Consider the following 24,021-nt stretch of genomic DNA (forward strand, 5'->3'; position numbering starts at 1 on the left):
GAAGTATTGCAGTATATGGTAGGAGCGATCTGACCATCTAGGGTTAATGTACCCCTAGATGGTCTAAAAAAGTGGACAAAAAAAAAAAAAGTTAAAAAAATTAAAATATTACAAATTCAAATTTCGCTAGAACTGATATAAAACATAATAAACAGTAAAAATCAAACATCAGGGGCGTTAAGTATTGCCGCGTCCCTAAATGCCCGATCAAAATAAAAAAAACTGTTACGGCCGGCGGTGACCTCCGAGACGGGAAATGGCGCCCAAATGTCCGAAATGCGACTTTTTTTTTTTAAATGTAAAAAGGTGTAAATGATCAAAATGTCGCACAGACCTAAAAATGGTAGCAATGTAAAGGTCGGCCCATTTCGCAAAAAATGACCAAAATTTTTTTGTACACATTCGTTTAATTTTTGAAATGCACAAAATAAGCCCTCACACAGGTCTGTACACGTAAAAATGAAAAAGTTATGGATTTTTGAAGGTGGAGAACGAGAAATGAGCGATAAAACCCTGTGTCCTTAAGGGGTTAAACAGCTGTTAACGTTTTTACAAAAACTCAACCATTGTTTAATTAGGCAAACCTCTTCAGGTGTTACAATGCATTTTTTAAACAATGTGTGTTCACACCCCAAGCCCCAGCCCAAGATGGTTGAATTTAATTTCTATACACAATGTTAACGCCCCACGTGATCACACCCTACACATTCAGATAATATCAATAGTGTATCATGATACTTTTCCAGGTATCAGATCACACTCAATTCTAGTATTGGTGCAACCCCAGTGTGTATTTTACTGCAGACTACTGGCAGAAAGATGTGACAATCATAGCAGGTTCCTTTTGACTTCAGAAATTCCCCTAATACAGCACTACCAGTATGTAAAGCAGAAACATACCTTCCAGTTCATGTCTCTTTATCGCGCAGTGAACCAGTATCATCCAGAAAATAACTTTGAGGTGATCTTTAAATAAACTTTCCGCCATTATAATATAAAATTCTCCTCAAAATGCTCCAGGGACCAGTCATACTAACTATCTCACCAAAAACATGGAGTGAATGGTGTCAATTTCACAATACTGGTAGTGGTTTATTTGGTGAATGTCTGCCAATAGGTTTAAGAGAACCTATTAGGTGCTGCAACAATACCTTAGTCACTGCACCACAACATGCAATTTAACAAAAAGAACGAATAAATTAGACACTCAAATTGTATGTGTGTATGTGTAATTGGATCGCACTGATCCAAACAATAAAGGCGGATGTATCATTTGGACAAGCCCCAAGCTTTGTAAAGAGAAAAAAAAAAAAACCACACCCACACACAAAAACAAACCCCTAAAACAGTTGTATGTCCTTTGGATGGAGACCAGTTAAAAACGCAACGGAAGTAACAGGCAATTATAGCAAGAAATCACTAATTACAGCCATGCGGTCTGTTCACAAAATAATTATATTTAGATGTATATCTCTGGGGTGGCTTGTGCTGCCTTTGCACAAGTATTGAGGAAGGGGGGGGGGGATAGTATGTAAAATTGAGCACACCTATTAAAGATAAATTTTTAAATTTTTTTTTTTATTTCTACAAAAAGGTAATTTCTACAATTTTTAAGAGATCACATGCTGTATTAACAGTTGAGTAATTAGCACAAGAAAACAAAGCATATGATGAAGCAGCTTGTAGAGCAAGTATTCTCCCACAGGAAACCATGGGAGATCACAATTGATGTGTATCCATACAGAAGGCTTCAATGCTGCTCAATACTTGAATTTCCAAGAACAGCTGCTTCATGGTCTCTACTTGGACCTCTGCCTCATCTTTCTCCTTTTGCGCTTAAGTCTAAGGAAGAAAAAAAAAATTATATAAATAACTGGCTATATTTGTAAAAACACAATCTGCTTAAAGGAAACCTACCATTTAGAATGGTAGGTGTAAGCTCTAAGTACCGGGCACCAGCACAGGGTGAGCTGGTGCCGGTACTTACTTCCGTTAGTGTTATTAACCGCAGTTTTAACACTTTTTAAACTTTAGAGCAGAAGAGGCTTCGGCGCTGCGTGCAACCGTACGTGCGCAACATCTCCGCTATTTCCTATGTGGTTTATAACACTAACGAAAGTAAGTACCGGCACCAGCTCACCCTGAGCTGGTGCTCGGTACTTACAGTTTACCCCTACCATTCTAAATGGTAGGTTTCCTTTAAAGGTTTAAACTGGGTAAATAACCTTCAATTAAAATAGTGCAAACTACATCCACAACCTTTCATTCAGTGTATGAACTCAAGGTTGCATGTTAGACTTCATCTTCAAGGGCCACCACTTGATGTGTAGTGTGAGGATCACTCCAAAGTTAGTTGCAAACCTTGCATGCTATTGGATAAGAAGCTACTCCTATTTATTGGAAGATTTAGATGCTACCACCGCCAAAGGACACCAAGTAGTGAAGTCAGAACATAATTCGACGGCACTGTGCCCACAAAGCAGATGTCTGACCAGGAAAAAAAAAAATAAAATAAAATATAATAAGTGTTTCACTCCCTCACTGCTCCTGTGGCATTGCCCAGCAAGATCCTTTCCAGAGGCATAGAAAGGATTTCTGGGCATAAAATGTCTTTTTTTTTTTTTTAATTATAAAACAGCCAGGAGCCCAGTCAGTGGCCCCAAGCAATTGCCGATTAAGCCATGGGTTACAGATAAGAGCTTATACTGTGGAGAGAGAACCTTATCAATAAGCATATACAAGGTCTCACCTTCGCATTCTCTTCTTGCGCCACTGCAAACAAAAAAATAAGAATATGTAGTCATCATGGGTTAAATATGCATTAAATCAACAGAAGGAACACAGATAACAGTGAAAAGTCATTCAGGTTTATTTGACGTGTATTTTGGATAACTTATTGGGAGAACAGACATCTTTAAAAAAAAAAAAATAAATAAATGTGCAAGAACCAACATCACCCCAATCAACAGCTCGATCAGAGATCATATCCATAAGATGCCTATTACACACTGTAAGCTCCGGTACATATTTGTTCTCACAGATATGTGCATACCTCCGCTTTCACCCAGATAACTTATCTGCCTGTATCTTGTAGCTTCTCTCTCCTCACGATGTGAGGCGTTTGCTGACAGGAAGTGAGTGTCTGAGCGCTCAGTCCTGGACTGCAAGTATGCAGATAAAGACAAATCTCAGCTCCATGGCCGTCATACAGAATCAAAGATGGCTTCCTTAATCCCAAGGCAGAAGTTACAGGGTCGTGTCTAGGGGCAACTGAAATTATGTACAGCAGGACTGGTTGTACTTCTGTGAGATGCTGAATTTGCTAAATAAATGTGTTACTTTGTTATCCTAAGTACCTTTGAGAAACTTGTCTTCATGAGAATACCTCTTTAACAGCTCGCTTAAGGATACATCTGTCAGTGAGCCTTAGCTGAATTCATTGTGATCAAGTTGTATTTGCTGGACAATCCTTGTTTGCTCACCCACACAGTCACCATCTCCTGCTAGCTACGATTAAAGAGTTTTCATTCTTTTCTGATAAACTCCACATTTAAGTACCTGCAGTTTAGGGTTTACCCTAATAATATGCAGCATTCCCGAGACACCGGGGTCCAGTGACAGATCTCTTTTGTGTCAGTAAACCCCACTGCCATGCTCTGAGCAGCTATGGTGGGGGACATCCATTACCTCCCGAATCCCTGAACCACAGCCAGCCTAAACCCCAGCTACATGAGGGGAAGCAGGTGTACCAAACACATACAGTTTACAGGTTCTTCCCCAAATTAAAAATGGAGAAGCAACATGAGCACGTGCACTGGCGCTCGGGGAGAGTCTGCGCCCCCATAACACAAGGCCAGGGGGTAATGAAGCTGGTCCCGGCTCTTCCTCCCTCCACCTCGCGCTACCACACAGCGGCCGGGCGCGCGCCTCCTACCTTAGCTCTCATGGTGTCGGCTTAACCTGAAAGAGAAGCACGTAGTTAGTTGTAGCGGAATACAGACGCCACAGCCTCATACACACAAACACTGCCGCCTCACCTGCTGCTTCCACACCACAAACCCCGCGTGACTGCTGTGCTGCGCGCTACACACGGAAGTAATGAGCCGTGACGTCAAGCAGCCCAGGGCGCACGAGATTAGCGTCACTCCGCGCAGCTTTATATGGCCTGGCGGGCGCTCTGATCACGTGAAGCATAACTTGCTCCAAAGTGTGTTCTTTTATCGTGTACACTAAAGTTTTTTTCAAAGTAGTATTGCATCCAGTATAAGTGGATTAAGAAATATGGGACGAGTCATTTTAATTTTTTAAAGAGCATTAAAAACATGAATGCATGTTCTGAGCCTTTTAGGGGCAGTTTAAAAATCTGGAAACCCCCTAGAGCAGTGATGGCAAACCTTTTAGACACCGAGTGCCCAAACTACAAGCGAAACCCGCGTATTTTTCGCAAAGTGCTGATGCGACAATTTAAGCAGTAACTTATTACTCCCTGCTCTTTCACAGGTTTAAATTGTACAGGCACCTGAGGCCACCAATACAGTAGAAAGAAGGAGAAGAAGTTTGGATTATCAGTGTAGCTTCCTTCTGGGGTCCTGGGCTGCCTGGGACTGCAATAGGCCTTGAATCCTGTCTGGCAAACTGTACCCTGGGATGATGGCAAGGGTGCCCATATAGAGGGCTCTGAGTGCCACCTCTGGCACCCGTGCCATAGGTTCGCCACCACTGCCCTAGAGGCTGGTGTATGAAATTTAAAAATCAGTCATACCCAGCGTAGCATATCATGGGAATTTTCTTTTACCTGGGCCACCACTTTTACCTAGCCCTTGATATTGTGCCACATGTGGCGTTTCTATTACGTTTGCATTGAATAATCAGAACTCGCGGTCATCCATTTAAACAATGCAAAACATTGGGTGCTGGTTCCTGAACGCAAGTGTTTAAATGCAAATGCATATGAGATCAGGCTGAGCTAAATGCAATACATAAATGTGGCAGCACCCTTACTCCACCTGCTCAAAGCAATTCCCCCTAAAGCTGGCGGCACAGAGTGATGGCACACGTTTTGAACGCGTTTTTGAGTAGTCCGTCAAAAACCGCATGTGAGGTACCAGTGAAGTAGTGTTTTGAGAAAATTTTCCACATGCGATGTGCATTTGAGTGTTACATGAGATATTTTTATTGCTTTTTCCCAGTCTGGTTCCTCATATATCCTTTTAAAGTTAGTCTCCCACTTCTGGATTGACCGTATTTTTTGGAATATAGTACATTCAGAGACAAGGTTATATATTGGATTTAGTCCCTTCGCTTCTGTGGATAATAGTGTATGTATTTTGGGGTTATATTGTACTTATTGTTTCAAGATTGATTCTACTGTGTGCTTTGCTCTAAGGTACAGAAATATGTCTCTGTTTAGTAGTTTGAATCTCCTCTGTAGGGTTGGAAATGGTATAATTTCCTGTTTATTTATTAGCTGGGATAATGCGAAGATACCCCTATACCTCCACTGTCTCATTGTGTGTCTTCCAATGCTAATTTCTATCACCGCAGTAGATAGATTCACAGCCTCGGATGAGATTTCTGATGGTACTCGTGCATGTAACTCGTTCCAACAGTCGATTATTGTTTTAGTTAGGGGAGAGATTTGGTATGTTGGGGCTATTTTCCATTTATGGGCCAGTAGTTGACTTCTAAGAGTGAAGTGTCCTGAGAGTGCTTGCTCAGCCTGAACCCAGGGTGTATCCGTCTCTTCTTTCCACCATGACCTGGCCCTGGATAACAATGCATAACATAGCATTCTTGGTAGGAGCAACATCTTAAACGCCGCTATTCTCCCTATCCAGGCTTTTTGGATGCGGAGTGCTTCCGATCTAATCTGGGATAGGAGAGGGACATAGTTATATTTGAATAAATGTTGCACCGAAGATGTGACTTGAAGACCTAAATATTGGATGCTATCTTCCTTCCAATCAAATAAATATTCACCTTGTAATTTATTGATTAGCTTTTTATCCATGTTGAGTGGTAGTGCCTGCATTTTGGCAGTATTTAGTTTATAGTATAAAATTTTACTAAACGAATTCAAAAGGGACATTGCGGATTTAATTGAGAATAGTGGATCCGTTAGTGACAGTAGGATGTCATCGGCATACATAGAAATGGTATGAGTCTGCCCTCTTAATTCTATTCCTTTTATCTGTGGGGAATTCCTAATTTGTACATCTAAGGGCTCCAACCATAGGAGGAATATTAGAGGGGATAACGGACACCCTTGTCGGGTGCCATTGGTTATATTTAATGGGTCCGACAGAGTTCCATTTACGAATACCCCCGCTGAAGGGCTCGAATACGGGGCGCGTATTCCCTGCAGTATACTACCTTCAAACCCCATTACTTCTAAAGCCAAGAAGGCGTACGACCAATATATCCGGTCAAACACCTTCTCAGCATCCATCGCCATTAGCAGAGAAGGCACCTTCTCCCTTTCCAGATGATGCACTAGGTTCACTATGCGCCTCGTATTGTCTGCGCCCTGTCTTCCTTTTATAAGGAAGAACTCTGCAAGCACATTAATTAAATAAATGACAAAGGCTTTATAATACTCCCCTGTTAGGCCGTCTGGCCCAGGTGCTTTATTCGCAGGGGTTCTAATGGTTGCTAATACCTTGATTTCTGTTAGGGGAGAATTTAACCCTTTAACACTGAAGTCACTTTTCACCTTCCTGACACGGCCCATCTGCCATGTGTCTATTTAAGTGGTTATAACTTTGGAACGCTTTAACATATTCAGTTGATTTTGAGATTGTTTTTTTGTGACACATTGGGGCACATTTACTTACCCGGTCCATTCACGATCCAGCGGCGCGTTCTGTGCGGTGGATTCGGGTCTTCCGGCGATTCACTAAAGCAGTTCCTCCGACGTCCACCAGGTGTCGCTTCTGCTCTGAAGTTCCCCGAGGTCCGCTGGAGTGCAACATCCTATACTTGGTGAAGGTAAGCGCGTGTCCCGCGCCACTTTTTTTTTTAATGCAGCGGTTTCTTCGAATCCGTCGGGTTATCGTTCGTCCACACCCCCCGATTTCCGCCGCGTGCATGCCAGCGCCGATGGGCCACAATCCGGTTTTGGGCGCCAAAATCCCAGGGCAATACAGGGAAAATCGGCACAAATTGGAAATATTCGGGTAACACGTCGGGAAAACGCGAATCGGGCCCTTAGTAAATGACCCCCATTGTACTTCATGTTGGTTGAGAAATTTAATCAATATGTTTAGTATTTATTTATGAAATAAATGGAAATTTTGCAAACATTTTGAAAAAAACAATGTTTTCCAAATTCAAAATTTTCTACTTTTTGGAAAGTTGGTCATATCACTAAAATAACTTGATACCTTATATACTCGAGTATAAGCCTAGTTTTTTAGCACAAAAAAATGTGCTGAAAACCCAAACTCGGCTTATACTCGAGTAAAAAATATATAGGTTTTACGAGGTTTTTGTGGTAAAATTAGGGGCCTCGGCTTATACTTGGGTCGGCTTATACTCGAGTATATACGGTAACTAACATTTTCCATATGTATGCTTTAGCTTGGCATCATTTTTCAAACATCTTTTCCTTTTTTTAGGATGTTAGAAGGCTTATAACTTTAGGAACAATTTTTCAGATTTTTATGATAATCATCAAAACCTACTTTTGGAGGGTCAATTTAGTTAGAAGTGACTTTATAAGGCCGACATGACAGAAAACCCCCACAAATGACACCATTTTAGAAACTACACCCCTCAAAATATTTAAAACAACCTTTGGAAATTTTGTGCATTTCATGAGGGTGAAAGATAAATGAAAGTGAAATTACAGAAATGTAATTTTATCTTACTATAGATTCATTGAACGCTATAATTTGCACCTCCACAAAGGGTTAAATAGGAAAATGCATTTTACAATGTTTAGGGCAATTCCTCCTGAGTATGCCAATACCCATTTTGTCACTGTACCCTGCTGTACGGGCACAGGGGGGCACTTGGAATGGAAAGAGCGTTGTTTCGTTTTTGGAGGGCAAATATGGCTGAAAAAGTTTTCAAGTGTCAGGATTAGAGATGGGTGAATTTCTTAAAATTCGTTTTGTACCGATTCGCCGTATTTCTTGAAAGAATTTGATTTGAATCAAAACGAATCACGTTAAAAAACAGGCATTTCCTGGCTGCAGAGAGCCTGTAGGGTGTTGTAGAACGTTGTGCCATGCTTAAATATGCATAGGGAGCGTGGTCAAACAATGCTGTGTTTTAGTATGACACGCACATGACAGCAGTGGCTCTTAGAATCGCTTCACTCTTCACTTCCATGTGCACTTACACAGGCCAACTTGACCAAATAAGGGAAGCGGGAACGCAGCCTGACAAGGTAACGTCTGTGCCAGCTCGAAAGGACCGAGCTGAGGGCCAAGATCCCACTATAACATCAAAGAGTGCACTCTTTTTTACACTGACATCAGATGATTCCATAGATTATGACAGAACCTGTCATTGACGTCACTGATCATTTTGCCCTTCTTTTCACGTGTCAGTGTCCTCTTTCAATCAGTCTATAAACTATGTGGATTTGACACGTAAATCTGTCCGTAAACTAGAGCCCCCAAAAGGTATTGCAATACCCCACAACTGACAGTGTAATTTCAGCGAAAATCACTGTATAAACTACATGGATTTGACACGTAAATCTGGCTGTAAACTAGAGCCCCCAAAAGTTATTGCAATGTGCGTTATACAGATAACCCGCAACTGACAGCTCACTACTGCAGAAACATAAATGTCAAACAGATTTCTTCCTAATCGATTTTGTCACTAAATAGAACTGCTATTTGGGGTATACAGATCCCCCTTAAGGAACAACCAGGGATTAGTCCACCAATCGCTACTGCAGATGCATGAAAGTCAAACAGATTTCTTCCTATTCGATTTTGTCACTAAATAGAACTGCTATTTGGGTTATACAGATCCCCCTTAGAGAACAGCGAGGGATTGCAGCAAGAATCGCACAGCACAATAGCAGCAGCTGGACGCTACAACATAAAGTGTGAAGTGCTGAGATAGAAAATGACTGGGTTTTATAGGACTGTGTGACATCACATAAGCCTGCTGGTCGCTGATTGGCTTACAGGTCTGCAGATGTCATCGGGGGTGTTCCTTTCTCCTTCCCAGAGTTCTCTTCCCCATGTAACACGTTGTACTCGTGCCCATTTAGCAGAAACACGAGGGGGAAAAACCCAAATTCGTTCCCGCGAATCAGCATAAACTTCGGCGTTGTGACAAATCGAATTTTTCCTGAAATTCTAACCGAAGTTAGAATCATTAGAATCGTTTCGCCCATCTCTAGTCAGGATGCATTTGGAGAGCCATAATGGTTCCAAAACAGAGGAAAGCCCCAACAAGAGACACCATTTTGGAAAGTACACCCCTTGGAGAGTTTAGCAAGGTGTAAATTGTGTATTTGCCCTAACAGGTGTTTGATTCAATTAGGCCCCAAAAGGGAAAAAAGTCGCTGAAAGCAGGGAATAATACGGGAGCTCTTTCCTCACGCTTCCATTCAGCTTGGATTCTAGGCCACGCCCTCACGCATGCATTTTTTGACGGACTGCTTAAAAGCGGGCCAAAACCGCAATCGAAAAGGCATTTAGAACCCGTTCTTGGGCTGTTTTTAAGCAGTCCGTTAAACCCACGGGTTTAAAAACGCATGAGTTTTTGACCGGTTTTACCAATTATCTTAATTAAAATGGGTGAAAAACACATGCATTTTTTAACCGACTGCTTAAAAATGACCCAAAAACAGGTTCAAAATGCCACGTGTGCTGCCAGCCTAAGGGTGGTGGCACACGTTAGCATTTTGAACCCGTTTTTAGACCGTTTTTTAAGCAGTCTGTTAAAAAACGCATGCATTTTTGAAAACACATCTGTTTTTTTTTTAAAACGTATCCGTTTTTTTAAATTTTTGCCAAATATAATTATCATAATTGGGAAAAAAAACAGAAAGAAAGATGTTTTAAAACACGCACATTTTTTAACGGACTGCATAAAAATGGCCCAAAATGGCGTTCAAAACGGCACGTGTCCCCCCCCCTCCAACACCTCCTCCTTGCTTAACATACCAGATAATCATGTAAACGCTCCCCACAGCAGCTCTCCTCTACTGTTGAAATGTGCTGCTTTATGTCAGCATCATCACATTATTTAACTCTTACCATTTCCTGAGGATTATAGTGGGGCAGTCCTGCATGATCCAGGACGGTTGGTATATATGACCTGGTTACTACATTGCTCACAGGCTTCCAGTCTTCGATACTGCTGACAGCCAAAAGTTTTTCCCTTACAGCAACGTTCATTTGGGTCCGTTCACATCTGCTTTAAGGCTTCTGTTTAGCAGTTTTCATTTATAATATTAAAGAAGATCTGTCAACCCCAAAAAGGCCCCCATCCAAACATGCCCCCCATAACCCTCTCCCCAGCCCCTTTGTATCCATGCTAATTTTATTCTAATGTATTTAGGGAAAGTTTAGGAAAATCTTCCTGGAAGAACTGACCTCTTACCAAATAAGAGGTCTGATCCACGTAACGTTGTGGTTGCGGTCGGGTATATTCATGAGGGGACCAGCACTCCCTGGATTTAACCCCTTAGGCACGTGGCCCTTTTTCGTTTTTGCATTTTAATTTTTCACTCTCCACCTTCAAAAATCTGTAACTTTTTTTTTTCCTTGTACAGAGCTCTATTTGGGCTTGTTTTCATAGTGATGGTGTTTATCAGTACATACCGTGTACTGGGAAGCGGGAAGAAAAATCAAAATGCAGTGAAAATCATGAAAAAACGCATTTGCGCTGTTTTATTGTGGGCTTGGATTTTACAGCTTTCACTGAGCGCCCCAAATTACATGTCTTTTATATTCTTTGGTTTAGTACAATCGTGAGGATACCAAATTTGTACAGGTTTTATGATGTTTTCATACATTTAAAGGAAACCTACCACTTGGGATAGGGCTTATAAGCTGGACATGCCGTGCACCAGCTCAGGGTGAGCTGGTGCCGGCGCTTATCTCCGTTATGTTTTTAAACAGTTTTAAAGTGTATTAACAGTTTATTAATGTCTATATCCTTACTAGCGCACCATGCGCGCGACCGTGCGTGCATCTGAATAGGAAGTGGTAGCGCGCATGGTGCGCCGAACGTGAACCCCGGTGCGGGAAACTGTTAAAACACTTTAAAACTGTTTAAAAACATAACGGAGATAAGTGCCGGCACCAGCTCACCCTGATCTGGTGCACGGCATGTCCAGCTTATAAGCCCTATCCCAAGTGGTAGGTTTCCTTTAAAAAAAATCAATGTTTTACTTCTGTACAAAAAAAAAAATCTTCATTCTACCATGTATGGGCTTTTGATCACTTTTTATAGAATTTTTTATATTTTTCAAAATGGCAAAAAAGTGGCATTTTCGACTTTGAGCGCCAATTTCCGTTACAGGGTTAATCGCCGGGAAAAAATCGCTAATATATTTTGATAGATCGGACATTTTGGGACGATTTGATACCTAATGTGTTTATGATTTTTACTGTTTATTTATATTTATAGCAGTTTCCAGGGAAAGGGGGGTGATTTAAACTTTTTTTTACTATTTTTTTATATATATATATTTTTTTACCATTATTTTAGATCCTCGAGGGTAATTTAACCCTGCAGGATCCGATTGCTAATACTATATACTGCAATACTACTATATTGCAGTATATAGCTATTTTACTATGATTTTTAATAGCCTGCCCTCTGCTGGCTATTAGAAATCATTGCACATGGCAAGCCTACAAGTCTCAATGAGACTCTAGGCTGCCATAGCAACCGATCTCCGATGATGTTCCAGGGGGAGGTGATCGGCCATCCAAGATGGCGCATTTAATGGTAAGTTAGCTGCCGCGATCGGTGCCAGCAGCCGGCAGTGATAGGCAGGGGTTGGCCGTTTTATACAGCCATTACCAAGTGTGTATGAAGAGAGCTCAGCTCGTGAGCTCTCTCCATACACCCTTTGCCGCACGATATAGTTTGTCCTCGGTCGGCAAAGTATTAAAGACTTAGGCCCCTTCCACACTTGCGTTGCAGATCACATCAGAGTCTGACCAGGGTTTGGTCAGTGAAAAACTGACGTTTCTCATCAGAGTTCAATCAGTTTTCAGTCAGAGTTTGTTCAGTGTCTCAGTTTTTCATTCACGTTTTCAATGCAATTTCAATGCGTTTTTCACGCGCAAATAATGGGCCAGATTTATCAAGCTGTCTGAAAGTCAGAATATTTCTAGTTGCCCATGGCAACTAATCACAGCTCAGCTTTCATTTTACCAGTGCTCATGAATATTTTAAAGGGAAGCTGTGATTGGTTGCCATGGGCAACTAGAAATATTCTGACTTTCAGACAGCTTGATAAATCTGCCCCACTGCGCGTGAAAGGACTCAGGGCTGAGCTCTATCTTTTCTATGGCAATTGATGCGTGAAAAACGCATTGCACTTGCATGTGTCTCAGAGTGCAATGCGTATTTGATGCGTCTCCATAGACTTGTATGATGCGTTTTTCATGTGCGTGACTTACAAAAGTAGAGCATGCTGAGAATTAAATGTGTGCGTGTGCACGTGGGAAAAAAAAAAAAAAAAAAAAAAAAAGCAAGTGTGGAAGGGGCCTAGCACACACACCTCAGCAGGGCCAGTGAAACCGGCAGCATCACATATATTGCGCAATCGCTGCCGCCTCTCCGTGATGCGGCCCACACGCTTGCTCTGCTTGCTGACTGCATCTCTGGCTCCATTACATCTCCATCATAGGAGACAGTAAATGTTCGGCTGATGCATGCGCAGGTCCCCCATCAGCGCAGTCAGAGCGAGAGCACGAGCCGCATTGCGATGCTTCCGGCTTCACTAACATGGCCCCACTGAGTGTGAGTGTGTGAGAGTGTGTGTGTGTGCACAATAACTAAAATCCAGGGGGTGGCGGCCAGTGGATAAAGAAGAGTCCCGGTCCGCTTATAAATATACCCGACCACACACAGTTACATGGATCCAACCTCTTATTTGGTAAGGAGTCAGTTCTTCTAGGAAGATTTACCTAAACTTTCCCTAAATACATTAGAATAAAATTAGCATGGATACAAAGGGGCTGGGGAGAGGATTATGGGGGGCATTTTTGGATGGGGGCCTTTTTGGGGCTGACAGGTCCTTGTTAATAATGGACGACTTATGGATCCGTTTTACCTCATTGATTCAATATACTTGTGAAAACAGATACTGACACCATTATACCTTCCTTTAGGCCTTCCGATATTTGATCGAACAGTTGGACATGAACTGCTGAACAGTTTTTTTCCTCTGAAGTAATGGAAGACTCCATTCTGTCCTATACTTTACATTGTTTTCTATGAAAGTCAGATGTATAAGTTTGCACCATCAGTTGATCCATCCATTTTATTGTACTGAACATGCTTTTGTAAGGGAACTATTTAAAAATGTAAAACTAAAATTGTTTGTGTCATTATACACGACTAGACTATATCATTCCTTGACGGTGCGGTCACACATACCACTATAGCGTTGCATTTATTTTGAATTATTTTAATGGAAAACACCGGTTCTGGTTACAGACTGCATGCATTTCCATAGAAACAAGTACGTGAACGGTCAGAGGCCCACCCCAGTACCCTAGAACTGTGTTTGTAAATACAGCGCTAGCGGTATGAGTGAACGTACCCTTGGGTTGGTCTCAAATTGGGTTTGTTGAAAATTCACTGATGTGAAAAAAATGCCATTTTGGCTTATGGACACATACAGACTAGTTTTCTCTTCCTGGCTTCAGTGATTTTTCACTGATGCCTTACTAGCCCATTCTTTTCAATAGGATTTTTCACACTTCAGTTTTGGAAATGCTAGTGTTAACAATAAATGTAATTGGGCAAATCGCCTTCCCTCAGCTGCTGTAACGTATTTCAAGCGGAATGTAAACGCAACGTGTGAACGTGCCCTTATTGATAGAATTATGTGATTTGTACTCTAGTAAACTAGAATCTTCTTGAGAGTACAACTGGTTTCAGCATGATTTCATTTTCCAAGCTCATGATCCTATTAACACTTAATTTGGAACCAAACAGAACTCAAAGGCAAAGTGGTGCTGGCACCGATCACAGGTGTTAACCCGCTGCTATCAAATGGCATCAACCAGTTGCTATGACGACCAGGACCTTAAGCAAAGATCCCGTCACAGCAGGGTCTTAAAAGGAGCCTGCCAACAGCAGATCCAGTGATTTTACAATATACTGCAAAACAGCTGTATTGCAGTATATTGTATAAGTGATCAGACCCTCTAAGGTTAAAGTACCCCTGGGCAGTGATGGCGAACCATCTATACACTAAGTGCCCAAAACTACAATGAAAATTCTTGCTTTTTTGTAGGGGATCAAATACTTATTTCACACAATAAAATATTATTTTAAAATCATACAATGTGATATGCTCAATTTTTTTTAGATTCTGCCTTTTACAGTTGAAGTGTACCTACAATAAAAATTACAGACCTCTCCATTCTTTGTAGGTGGGAAAACTTTCATATGTGGTCGTGGATGAAATGCTTATTTCTACCAGGGTATGTGAGTGTGTGTTTCTATCTATGTATATAGTCGCAGCACAGTTCTACTACTTTGACCAAAACGCATATGCGTTTGCAATTGCATTTCAGGCAAATCCCACTCCCACTTGCATTTTGGATGCGTTTAAAAAAAAAAATGCCACGTGGGAAAGCACCCAGAGAGAACACATCACAATTTTTACCTTGCTTATTCAGCAACTTGTACTCTACACTGTATACATGGGTACTGCACATTAATACCACTAGGTTGTTCTGCTGTGTTTGGTCCTGCCATTCACATGGATGTTTTTTTTGAGAACGTTGCGCACCAAATATACATTTTTGTATCCATGATCTTTAAAAAAAAAAAAAAAGTCAGAGGCCTCTCTCAGCAGAAGTGTACAGGGATGTGTTGTAGAATATGACAAACATTTCCATGTAGTAGGTGATGTAATTATTTAAGTGTTTCTATGTGTATATTTTAGTTTTTTTTTTAGGGTCTAATTTAGCCCGGCAAGTAATAAGCTGATTACAGGACTCGTTAATCATGTAAATATGACAAAACACATTTTCTTTACTAGTTTATTAATATCCCTAATAGAAACAGTACAGTTAAGCAAGTCATATAAAAAACGGAATTAGAACAGCTCTGCACAAAATATATACACTAATAATCTGTACAAAAGAGAAGTTCACCTGTTTGACCACACAGTTAAAAATAAAAAAAATATCTGGGCTAGCAACATATATATATTCTACATAAAACAGAAACTGCATACATTACTTGATAGTCAATGATCTTACAAGTTCTGGTAGTAGAACCCTGATAAATAAAATCTACTATTAACAGGAGCGCATAAGGAGTTAATTTCACTATCGCTAAATGAAGCCTTTATACAGAAAACCTATGCCATATTTACCATGTACGACAAATCCACACCAACCTGGTTTTACAGGATTTTTAAAATTTAAGGGAATGTATACAACCAGAAAGCTCATGTAGGGCGATAGAATCACGGTTCTAAAACTTCTGTGACACATCGCATAAAGATGCCAGGGGGGTATGATGTGCTAAGAAAAGCAGATACATTTGCATACAATGTGATCAGTTAACAGCTTACATAATGCTTTCTAGTTTGAAGACAAAATAATCTCCAGATACAACCAAGCTGTGCATCAGTGAGAAGCAAGAAATCCTTGGGGAAATACCTAAGCTCATATTTATTCAGCCTGAATTCACTGCTAATTGCATCTCTTTTAATTAGATTGGAAAACCCATACAGCTCTTTACACCAAAGTATACATCCACCACCTCCCAAATGTACAGTGAGAACAGGAATTACATGTCACACTGTCTAGGTAAAAAAAAAAAAATAAAGAAAGGAATAAATTGGCTGCATCCATTACTACTACACAGATTGAACAAAACTTCTACATAAAGCATTATAAAATAATGCAATAATAAGATATAAATATATATATAACCAATGCAACACAGAACATGGTGCCATACCAATAAAGCTGTGATACAAGTACTATCATGAAGAGTGCTAAAGAAAAATCCCTCAAAATTGGAATGCTCTCAAACCTAAAAAAAGAAAAATAAGATAGTAGTGCAAAAGAAAGAAATAAGCCTATAGAATGTAAGTATTAGATTTAATGCAGTATCAAGCGCGCAGTAGTGAACGGTGGGCGTGGCCGTCTCTGTAAATAAATAGTGGTGGTGCGGGACAACGAGAGCAACGGAGAAGATGAGCAGAAGGGTTTTTTTTTTTTTACACAGCTCCCAGCCAGATATATAGTTGTTTTTAAAGGCTGGACAACCCCTTTAATATTTCAGAGGCTACAGGAAAGCAAAAAAGTGTTTAGGAAGCAACTTCTATATGGAGATCATTGCTGCTATAAGCATACAAGCATTGTGCAACCCATTTTTAACAGAAGGTCACTTTGCTCTGTCAGAATTATCCACAATAGACACTAGTGAAGTCCCACTAACTCCATTCATTTACATAGGAATCTGTCAATTACTGCCATTTGGATGGGTAAAACATCAGAAAACAAGCATATTACTTAATGCAATTTCTTCCTCTGATCTACCATTAAGGAGCTCTAAAAGTCTGTGTATAACCCCAGTTTAAAGTGCTTTATCCAGAGCAAACATTAGTTTCTCCATTGTCTTCAAGTTAGAACCTATACTTAAAGTTGTGTACTCCTTTATCCACCATAGGTGTAAATATTACAAGCAAAATAACGTCAGAATGAGTTGGTTTTTTTCATCCATCCATTGGCAGTAGATATGTGAGAAAATAAGGCTACGTTACAATACTATAAAAGAAGTTACAAAATGGAGTCATGAAGACATTTACAATTTATAATCACTAAATACAAGAACCAAGACAATGAAAACTTGTGAACTTCTGTTTAAAGGAGCATGGGTCAGCAAAATATTTTGTACACAAATTAAACAGAAGGGGTTAAAAAAAAAAATATATGCATAACTCAAAATAACCATTCGCTACGATTGCAGTTCCAACACATTTTGGGTCCAGTTGATCTATACTTCCGAGTCATAGAAAATTAGTGGTCAACCAATCCCTGGCTGCAGTGTTAACTTGCCTAATCTTTGGAAAACAGTCATTTTCAAGAATTTTGTGTGTGTCCAAAAAGCACCAATAGCCAACCTCTTCTACCCAGTTTTCTATATAGTTTGTTCCCACCAGACATGCTTATAATATAATATAATATTGTTTTGTGTGATAAGGGAGCTGATGGAATCTTTTGTTCTGACTATAACCACATCCTTTGTCAAAGCAGTGACACTACATAGCCTGGCAGTGCCAGGGTAGATTACAGAGGGTAGAAATCAGGTGCACATTAAAGAGTGATCGCACAGGAGAGGAATTAAAATGCTCCAGAGTTTTCGTATTCAGGAGCACTGAGAGGTCAGCTAGCACCTTTTTTTAGCATCTGTGTCTCTAGTCTTTCTTTAGCCCAAAGGGCATTGATGACTTTATATTGCGGTAATTGGATGGAAAAAGTGGATCATGTGCTGCTCCGAAGATATTACACATAAATTATTCTATTGTACTACATTAGATTATCGAGCTGATAAAACTACACTTACTTGATAATGCAGCACATCTAAGGCTAAAATTAATATATTTAGTATATCTTATCTATATGTTTAATAAAATAAAAAGGTCATAATACGTGTGCATCAAATACTTTACATTTTAATAAATGCACATGCATGAACATGTAAAAGGTCAATCATTTATCTCTACAGACTGGATATGTGCAGATATCACTAGGTTTTGTTCTTGAGCTCTTCAAAATAAATTACATTCCGTCAAAAATAAAAAGAAAAAACATTTTCTCTATGTAAAAAAAAAAAAAATTAAAAAAGTCCACTGACCATATATGCAAGTATAAACAGAAGACACCGAACTACTGCTTGTGAGAAGGTCATATGCTAGAGTCAATGCTGACTTTAAGCAAAAAATAAAGCAATGGATTAGTGGCCCCTTTTTTGTTTAAAAAGGATCATATTGCCATTAAAAACAAATGTAGTAACATGCATCTCACTGCCTACAGCTTTAGTTTCTAACTTCTCCCATGTCCCTGCTGATCTCAAATTACTAATTCTTCTTGGAAAATTGAAAATAAGTGCTCCCCAATCTTAGGCAGTCACTTGGTGAGAAGGGTCACTGCTGAGTAATTAGAGAACTTGGAATTAGAGATCAGCAGGCTGCCCAGAACAAAGAGAGATTAACTTTGTTTTATCAATTCCAGGCCAAACAACTCTTTAAAGCCTTGACACAAAGCTTGTAAAGACCTCTTTTCTCCCCAATACAAAGGTCATACCAAATAGGCTCAGATAACAAGAAACCTATAACTGCATGATGCAAACATTCAACCTTCTCCATTGACAGAAATCTTCTTTTAAAAAGTATCTTATGTAAATACAGAAATCTCAAGTTTATTCAGAGTCATTAGAGTCTAGAATTGTGTTACTGGCAATAAGTTAGCCTATGCCCATATTGTTAAAATACTGTACACTATTACCAAACTGACTCTCTGGGAAGGTTCAATTACACTAATTGTTTAACAAGGAAGACAACAGAAAAAGTTGGTAACCAATGAAAACCAATGACCTTACAGAGATTGGAAGTTTTTGCCCAGTAATAAAGACTCCAGTAATTGCTCTCCAGTAGGCCTAGATTATTAATAATCTTGGGCACAAAAACATAACTTCATTTCATGTAATAGTGGTATTTAGGAAAGGCCTTCAGAATAATACATATACAAGCATTACACAATGTAAGGAGTTGTGTCCATGATGTGCAAGGATTAAAATAATAAAACTTAAAAAGGACCATGGAGCAGTATATAATGCAAGGCACACATGAAAGCAGTGTCTGCTTGTAACATATTGCATTAAAGAACAATATTTGTCCCAAGGGGGTACATTTCGGAGTCTTATCCCCTAAATGAATAAAAGAAAAAGTCAAGAAGGCAGCTGAACTCCATGAGAAAGAAGGTGACAAAAACACATGGGGAGACCAGTACAAAGACACCTGACTATACGGCTGCACAGCAGCCATCATGCTACCTATTATTAGATATTCCATGGACTGTCTGAAAAATCAGATATAATGGAAGCCATAGTAACACTGTTGTCATGTCTAGGAGATCTCATTTCATTCAAGTCTTGCAAAAACAGCCTCAAGGTCCAAAAGTTCTCATATCAGTCAAGTCTTTTGTGCTGAAAGGACAGACCATGTCGGGCAATGTCAGCAGTTGCCACCAAGACCTGTCCAGTGGTCAGGCACCATAAGGAAGTATTTATCCATTGCTTCACAGAATCGGGTCCGATAGAGCTCTGGAGATACCACTGTAGGCATTTTACCTAAGAATGGATTAAAGAAACAATGTGTAAATAAACCAGAACATTATTTAACCAGCAAAACAAAGAGAAATGCCTACCCCAAAATAGAAACTAATCGTAAATTCACTTCTTTCTTTCATCGTGAACAAATCATGGGGACAAATGCATTCCTGTCACATGTGAATTAGCTGTAATTTCCGTCACTATATTAGCATTAATGAAGCATGTACCAGAATAAGTTAGAGAAGGTTACAATTTGTTCTTTAACAAGTAGTTAAAAGGTAGCATTTTAATGAATTGTGCCTGCGCGGGAAAGCTTATACTGAGGACTAGGTCTGTCAATATAAAGTATACACTACCCTTTGTAATGTAGGTAGGTCTGTTCATATAAAGTATACACTACCCTTTGTAATGTAGGTAGGTCTGTTCATATAAAGTATACACTACCCTTTGTAATGTAGGTAGGTATTGTCATATAAAGTATACACTACCCTTTGTAATGTAGGTAGGTATTGTCATATAAAGTATACACTGGACTTTCCACCCAATTGAAGGTCTTTTGCTTTATTTCATTTAGTCTTATTGTCTTGTAATGTTCATTTGTTCTCTTCCTGGCTGCTAAATAATACGTGGGAAAAATGAAAATATAGGTTAATAATGATTAATAGGTTGTACGGGAAATGTAACTGATGGTCTATTCTCAGCATAAACCATTAATATTATATTGCTGGTGGTGTTAAGGAGTGGGGGAGGCGCAGGCAGCTCTGCACTATTAAGCAGTTCAGCCTTTCAAATATAAGGCACAGACTTAAATGCATCCATATCTCAGTCCTTTATTGCCAATGGGAACACCCAGAAACAGCATGATGGTCGGGAGAAAACCCTGAAGTTTGGCTAATATTTTAAATAACAATTTTTAGTTGTGGTTGAGTAATGAAATGGTTTGAGAAGAAAGCATGAATTGGTGATCCCTGCTTGGTTTAGGGAGCAAAATAGTGGTAATATCTAACCAAGTGTCAATCTCAAGATTGAGAGATGGGCGAGATAGGGAACTACAGTACAGACCAAAAGTTTGGACACACCTTATCATTCAAAGAGTTTTCTGTATTTTCCAGACTATAAAAAAATGTAGATTCACACTGAAGACATCAAAACTATGAATTAAAACATGCGGAATTATACATTTGACAAAAAAGTGTGAAACAACTGAAAATATTTCTTAGATTCTACGTTCTTCAAAGTAACCACCTTTTGCTTTGATTACTGATTTGCAAACTCTTTGCATTTTCTTGATGAGCTTCAAGAGGTAGTCACCTGAAATGGTCTTCCAACAGACTTGGAGTTCCCAGAGATAAATAGTACTTGTTGGCCCTTTTGCCTTCACTCTGTGGTCTAGCTGACCCCAAACCATCTAGATTGGGTTCAGGTCTGGTGACTGTGGAGGCCAGGTCATCTGGTGTAGCACAAATGATAAAAGAGAAACAGAGGCATGGAAAGAGATCAGAAAATTAAGTCCTGTATTGCACAAATAATAATACACCACAAAATAAATTTCTTGCTATATTTTGGCCACTAGGGGGAGCTGGAGTATCGGGACATGTGCTGGGAACTGCCCCGAGGATAATATGATTTGTGAATGTTCACAATTTTAATTATTTTTATCATGTTTCTTTTGTGGTGTATTCTTAAGTGTGCAATAAATGATTTAACTTTCTGATCTTTTTGCATGCCTCTGTTTCTCTTTATCATTTGTGCTATTGTTGGCATGCTATGGTCGGTATTTTTCACATGTGGGGCAGTGCTGGTCCTATTTTCTTGATCTGGTGTAGCACCTCATTACTCTCCTTCTTGGTCAAATAGCCCTTACACAGACTAGAGGTGTATTTGGGGTTGTCATCCTGTTGAAAAATAAATGATGGTCCAACTAAATGCTAACCAAATAGAATAGCATGCTACTGCAAGATGCTGTGCTAACCATGCTGGTTCAGTACACCTTCAATTTTGACTAAATCCCCAACAGTGTCACCAGCAAAGCACCCCCACACCTCCTCCTCAATGCTTCATGGTGGGAAAAAAGCATGCCGAGTCCATACGTTCATCTCTTCTGCGTCGCACAAAGGCATGGTGGTTGGAACCAAAGATCTCAAATTTGAACTCATCAGACCAAAGCACAGATTTCCACTGGTCTAATGTCCATTCCTTGTGTTCTTTAGCCCAAAGAAGTCTCTTCTGCTTGTTGCCTGTGCTTAGCAGTGGTTTCCTATCAGCTATTTTACCATGAAGGCTGCTGCACACAGTCTCCTCTAAACAGTTGTTGTAGAGATGTGTCTGCTGCTGTGGCATTGACCCGGTCTCTAATCTGAGCCTCTGTTAACCTGTGATTTCTAAGGCTGGGACTCGGATGAACTTAACGTTCCCAGCAGAGGGGACTCTTGGTCTTCCTTTCCTGGGGGGGTCCTCATGTGGGCCAGTTTCTTTGTAGCGCTTGATGGTTTTTTCTACTGCATCTGGGGACACTTTCATAGTTTTCCCAATCTTCTGGGCTGACCTTCATTTCTTAAAGTAATGATGGCCACTCGTTTTTCTTTTCTTAGAATTTTTATTATGGCTACAGAAATCTCAGAAATACATTGAATGAGTAGATGTGTCGAAAATTTTGGTCGGTACTGTAATAGCGTAAGTTGGGGGACACGCCTGGCACTGCAGGATCTGAGTCCCTGGCTGGTTAGTGTGTTACTGACAGTAGCCTTTGTTACGTTGGGCCCAGCTTGAGTGGAGCTCCTGAACTAAAGAGATTATTAGTGCTCCCTCAGTTGATTTCTTTGCACCAAGCTGCTTGCTTATTTCGATTCAGTATTCCCAGATGGTGCAGGTCTTTCATTTTGTTTCTGGTGTCCTTCAACAGCTCTTTGGTCTTCACCAGAGTGGAGTGGAGTCTTTTATACTGATATCAAGTCCAAACAGGAGTTATTACTAAAGGTAATGAGTAGAGCGCAGAGGTGCCTCTTAAAGAAAAAGTAACAGGTCTGTGGGAGCCAGAAATCTTGCTTGTTTGTAGGTGACCAAAATTTGCAAATAAATTCTTGAAAAATCAGACAATGTGATTTGCTGGATTTTTTTTCACATTTTGTCTCTCATAGTTTAGGTTCTACCTATGTCGTCAACCACAGTCCTCTCTCATCTGTGTAATGGGTGGTTGACTAAATACTTTTTTCCACCATTGTATATTAGTTTGTTTCCTGAACTGTATAATTCTGATTATCTCAAGTATTTATCACAGTTGACTCAAGCAATATTTCCGCACAAATCCTCAAAATGTTTTTGGTTGTCAGCGAAGGGCAAGGCCAGATGTGTGTTATGGTCATTCAGTCTAGCAGAAATAGCAGAATCATAATGGAAGATGACCTCAAGTAAATGTAACCCAATCAGGAACCAAAGGTGAATGGAATGGAGGAAAACTCTGATGCAGATGTAAAGTAACTGGACCTAGCAAGTTTGGTATTCTTGTTTTATGACTCTAGAATTTTATTAATCTAGATTAAAAATCCCCACCGTTACACTGCTCAGGGACAAGTGTCCACGGTGTGTCTTTCTGGTTCAAGAAGACTGCATTTCACGGTTTGTACCATTTTACCAATTGTTCCATCGATCTTTATAGATAGATAGGCACATCTGTTGGATATCTACAACTTACCTTGGCCTCCCAATATACCAGTAGATTTGACCACCATTTCCAGCTTTTTGTCCCATGTAAATGTTCGGATGTAATCTGTTGGTAAATAATTAATAGAAATTAAAATGTGGAGCTACAGAGGAAACTGTTGAGAATCAGAAAGCGTATAAAACAAGAAATGCTATGGTGCTGACATAACTGTATGTCCTGTTTGTGTGAAACCAGTTACTATCAAAATCGTCCTGTGTGGATGTTCTTTGGTACTTCAACACAGATATTTAGCAGCAGACCGGTCTAATCACAAAACAAGAAGAAAATCAAAATGAGCAGTTGTATTGTTTGTTTTCTCCAGCAGACCCCAGGGTAAACCTGCAGCATAAGCTGAGGAGTCAGACTGCTATAGTTGCAGTGCTGTGGGAGTGCAGGTTATTATGCAGTAAGAGATATGAGCATTCTCCACCATATCTTGATAACAAGCCTTCAGCTTTTATTATTAAACATGTTGGAAACAAGTTGTTGGATGATAATGGATTTTCCTTAATAAATAGAACAATATTTACTACTATCCATCCTAAGCATAAGAAATTTAATACCGTAACCCAGCACCACTACTCATCAACTGTCCTCAACTGAGTATAGAGCACATAGCACTATCCTTAGTATAGTGGCTGACCCAAGTCTGATTAGCTCATCTTCAATGAAAAGGAAATGATCTGCAGTAACCTGGTCTCAATTTTTTCAGTTGAAGAGAACAACAGATCTGTGCCCCCACCAATCTATTTCACAAAGGTTAACAATATTGTTCCCAGGACACCCCTAAATTAGCCTTTAAA

General features: G+C 39.9%; 1 protein-coding gene and 1 long non-coding RNA gene across 5 annotated transcripts in view; both read right to left on the reverse strand.

Moving 5' to 3' along the window:
* Positions 1-1,557: 1,557 nt before the first annotated feature.
* On the reverse strand, positions 1,558-4,192 carry LOC140075306 (uncharacterized). Its single transcript, XR_011849391.1, has 4 exons — positions 4,038-4,192; positions 3,935-3,960; positions 2,750-2,772; positions 1,558-1,842 (listed from the first exon to the last, which is right to left on the reverse strand). It is a non-coding gene; the product is annotated as an uncharacterized lncRNA (long non-coding RNA).
* An 11,003-nt stretch (positions 4,193-15,195) lies between these two features.
* The window catches only part of PIKFYVE (phosphoinositide kinase, FYVE-type zinc finger containing), a 125,618-nt gene continuing 116,792 nt past the window's right edge, over positions 15,196-24,021 (reverse strand). For 2 of the 4 annotated variants that reach the window (XM_072121005.1, XM_072121002.1), the window contains 2 exons: positions 23,210-23,284; positions 15,196-19,536 (listed from right to left, as the gene is read on the reverse strand). In XM_072121005.1, the coding sequence (XP_071977106.1) occupies positions 19,421-19,536; positions 23,210-23,284 (191 nt within the window). In that variant the 3' untranslated portion in view covers positions 15,196-19,420. The other 2 variants (XM_072121003.1, XM_072121001.1) reach the window with 1 other exon arrangement.

This window comes from Engystomops pustulosus, chromosome 8 (genome assembly GCF_040894005.1).
Source record: "Engystomops pustulosus chromosome 8, aEngPut4.maternal, whole genome shotgun sequence".
NCBI lineage: Eukaryota > Metazoa > Chordata > Amphibia > Anura > Leptodactylidae > Engystomops > Engystomops pustulosus.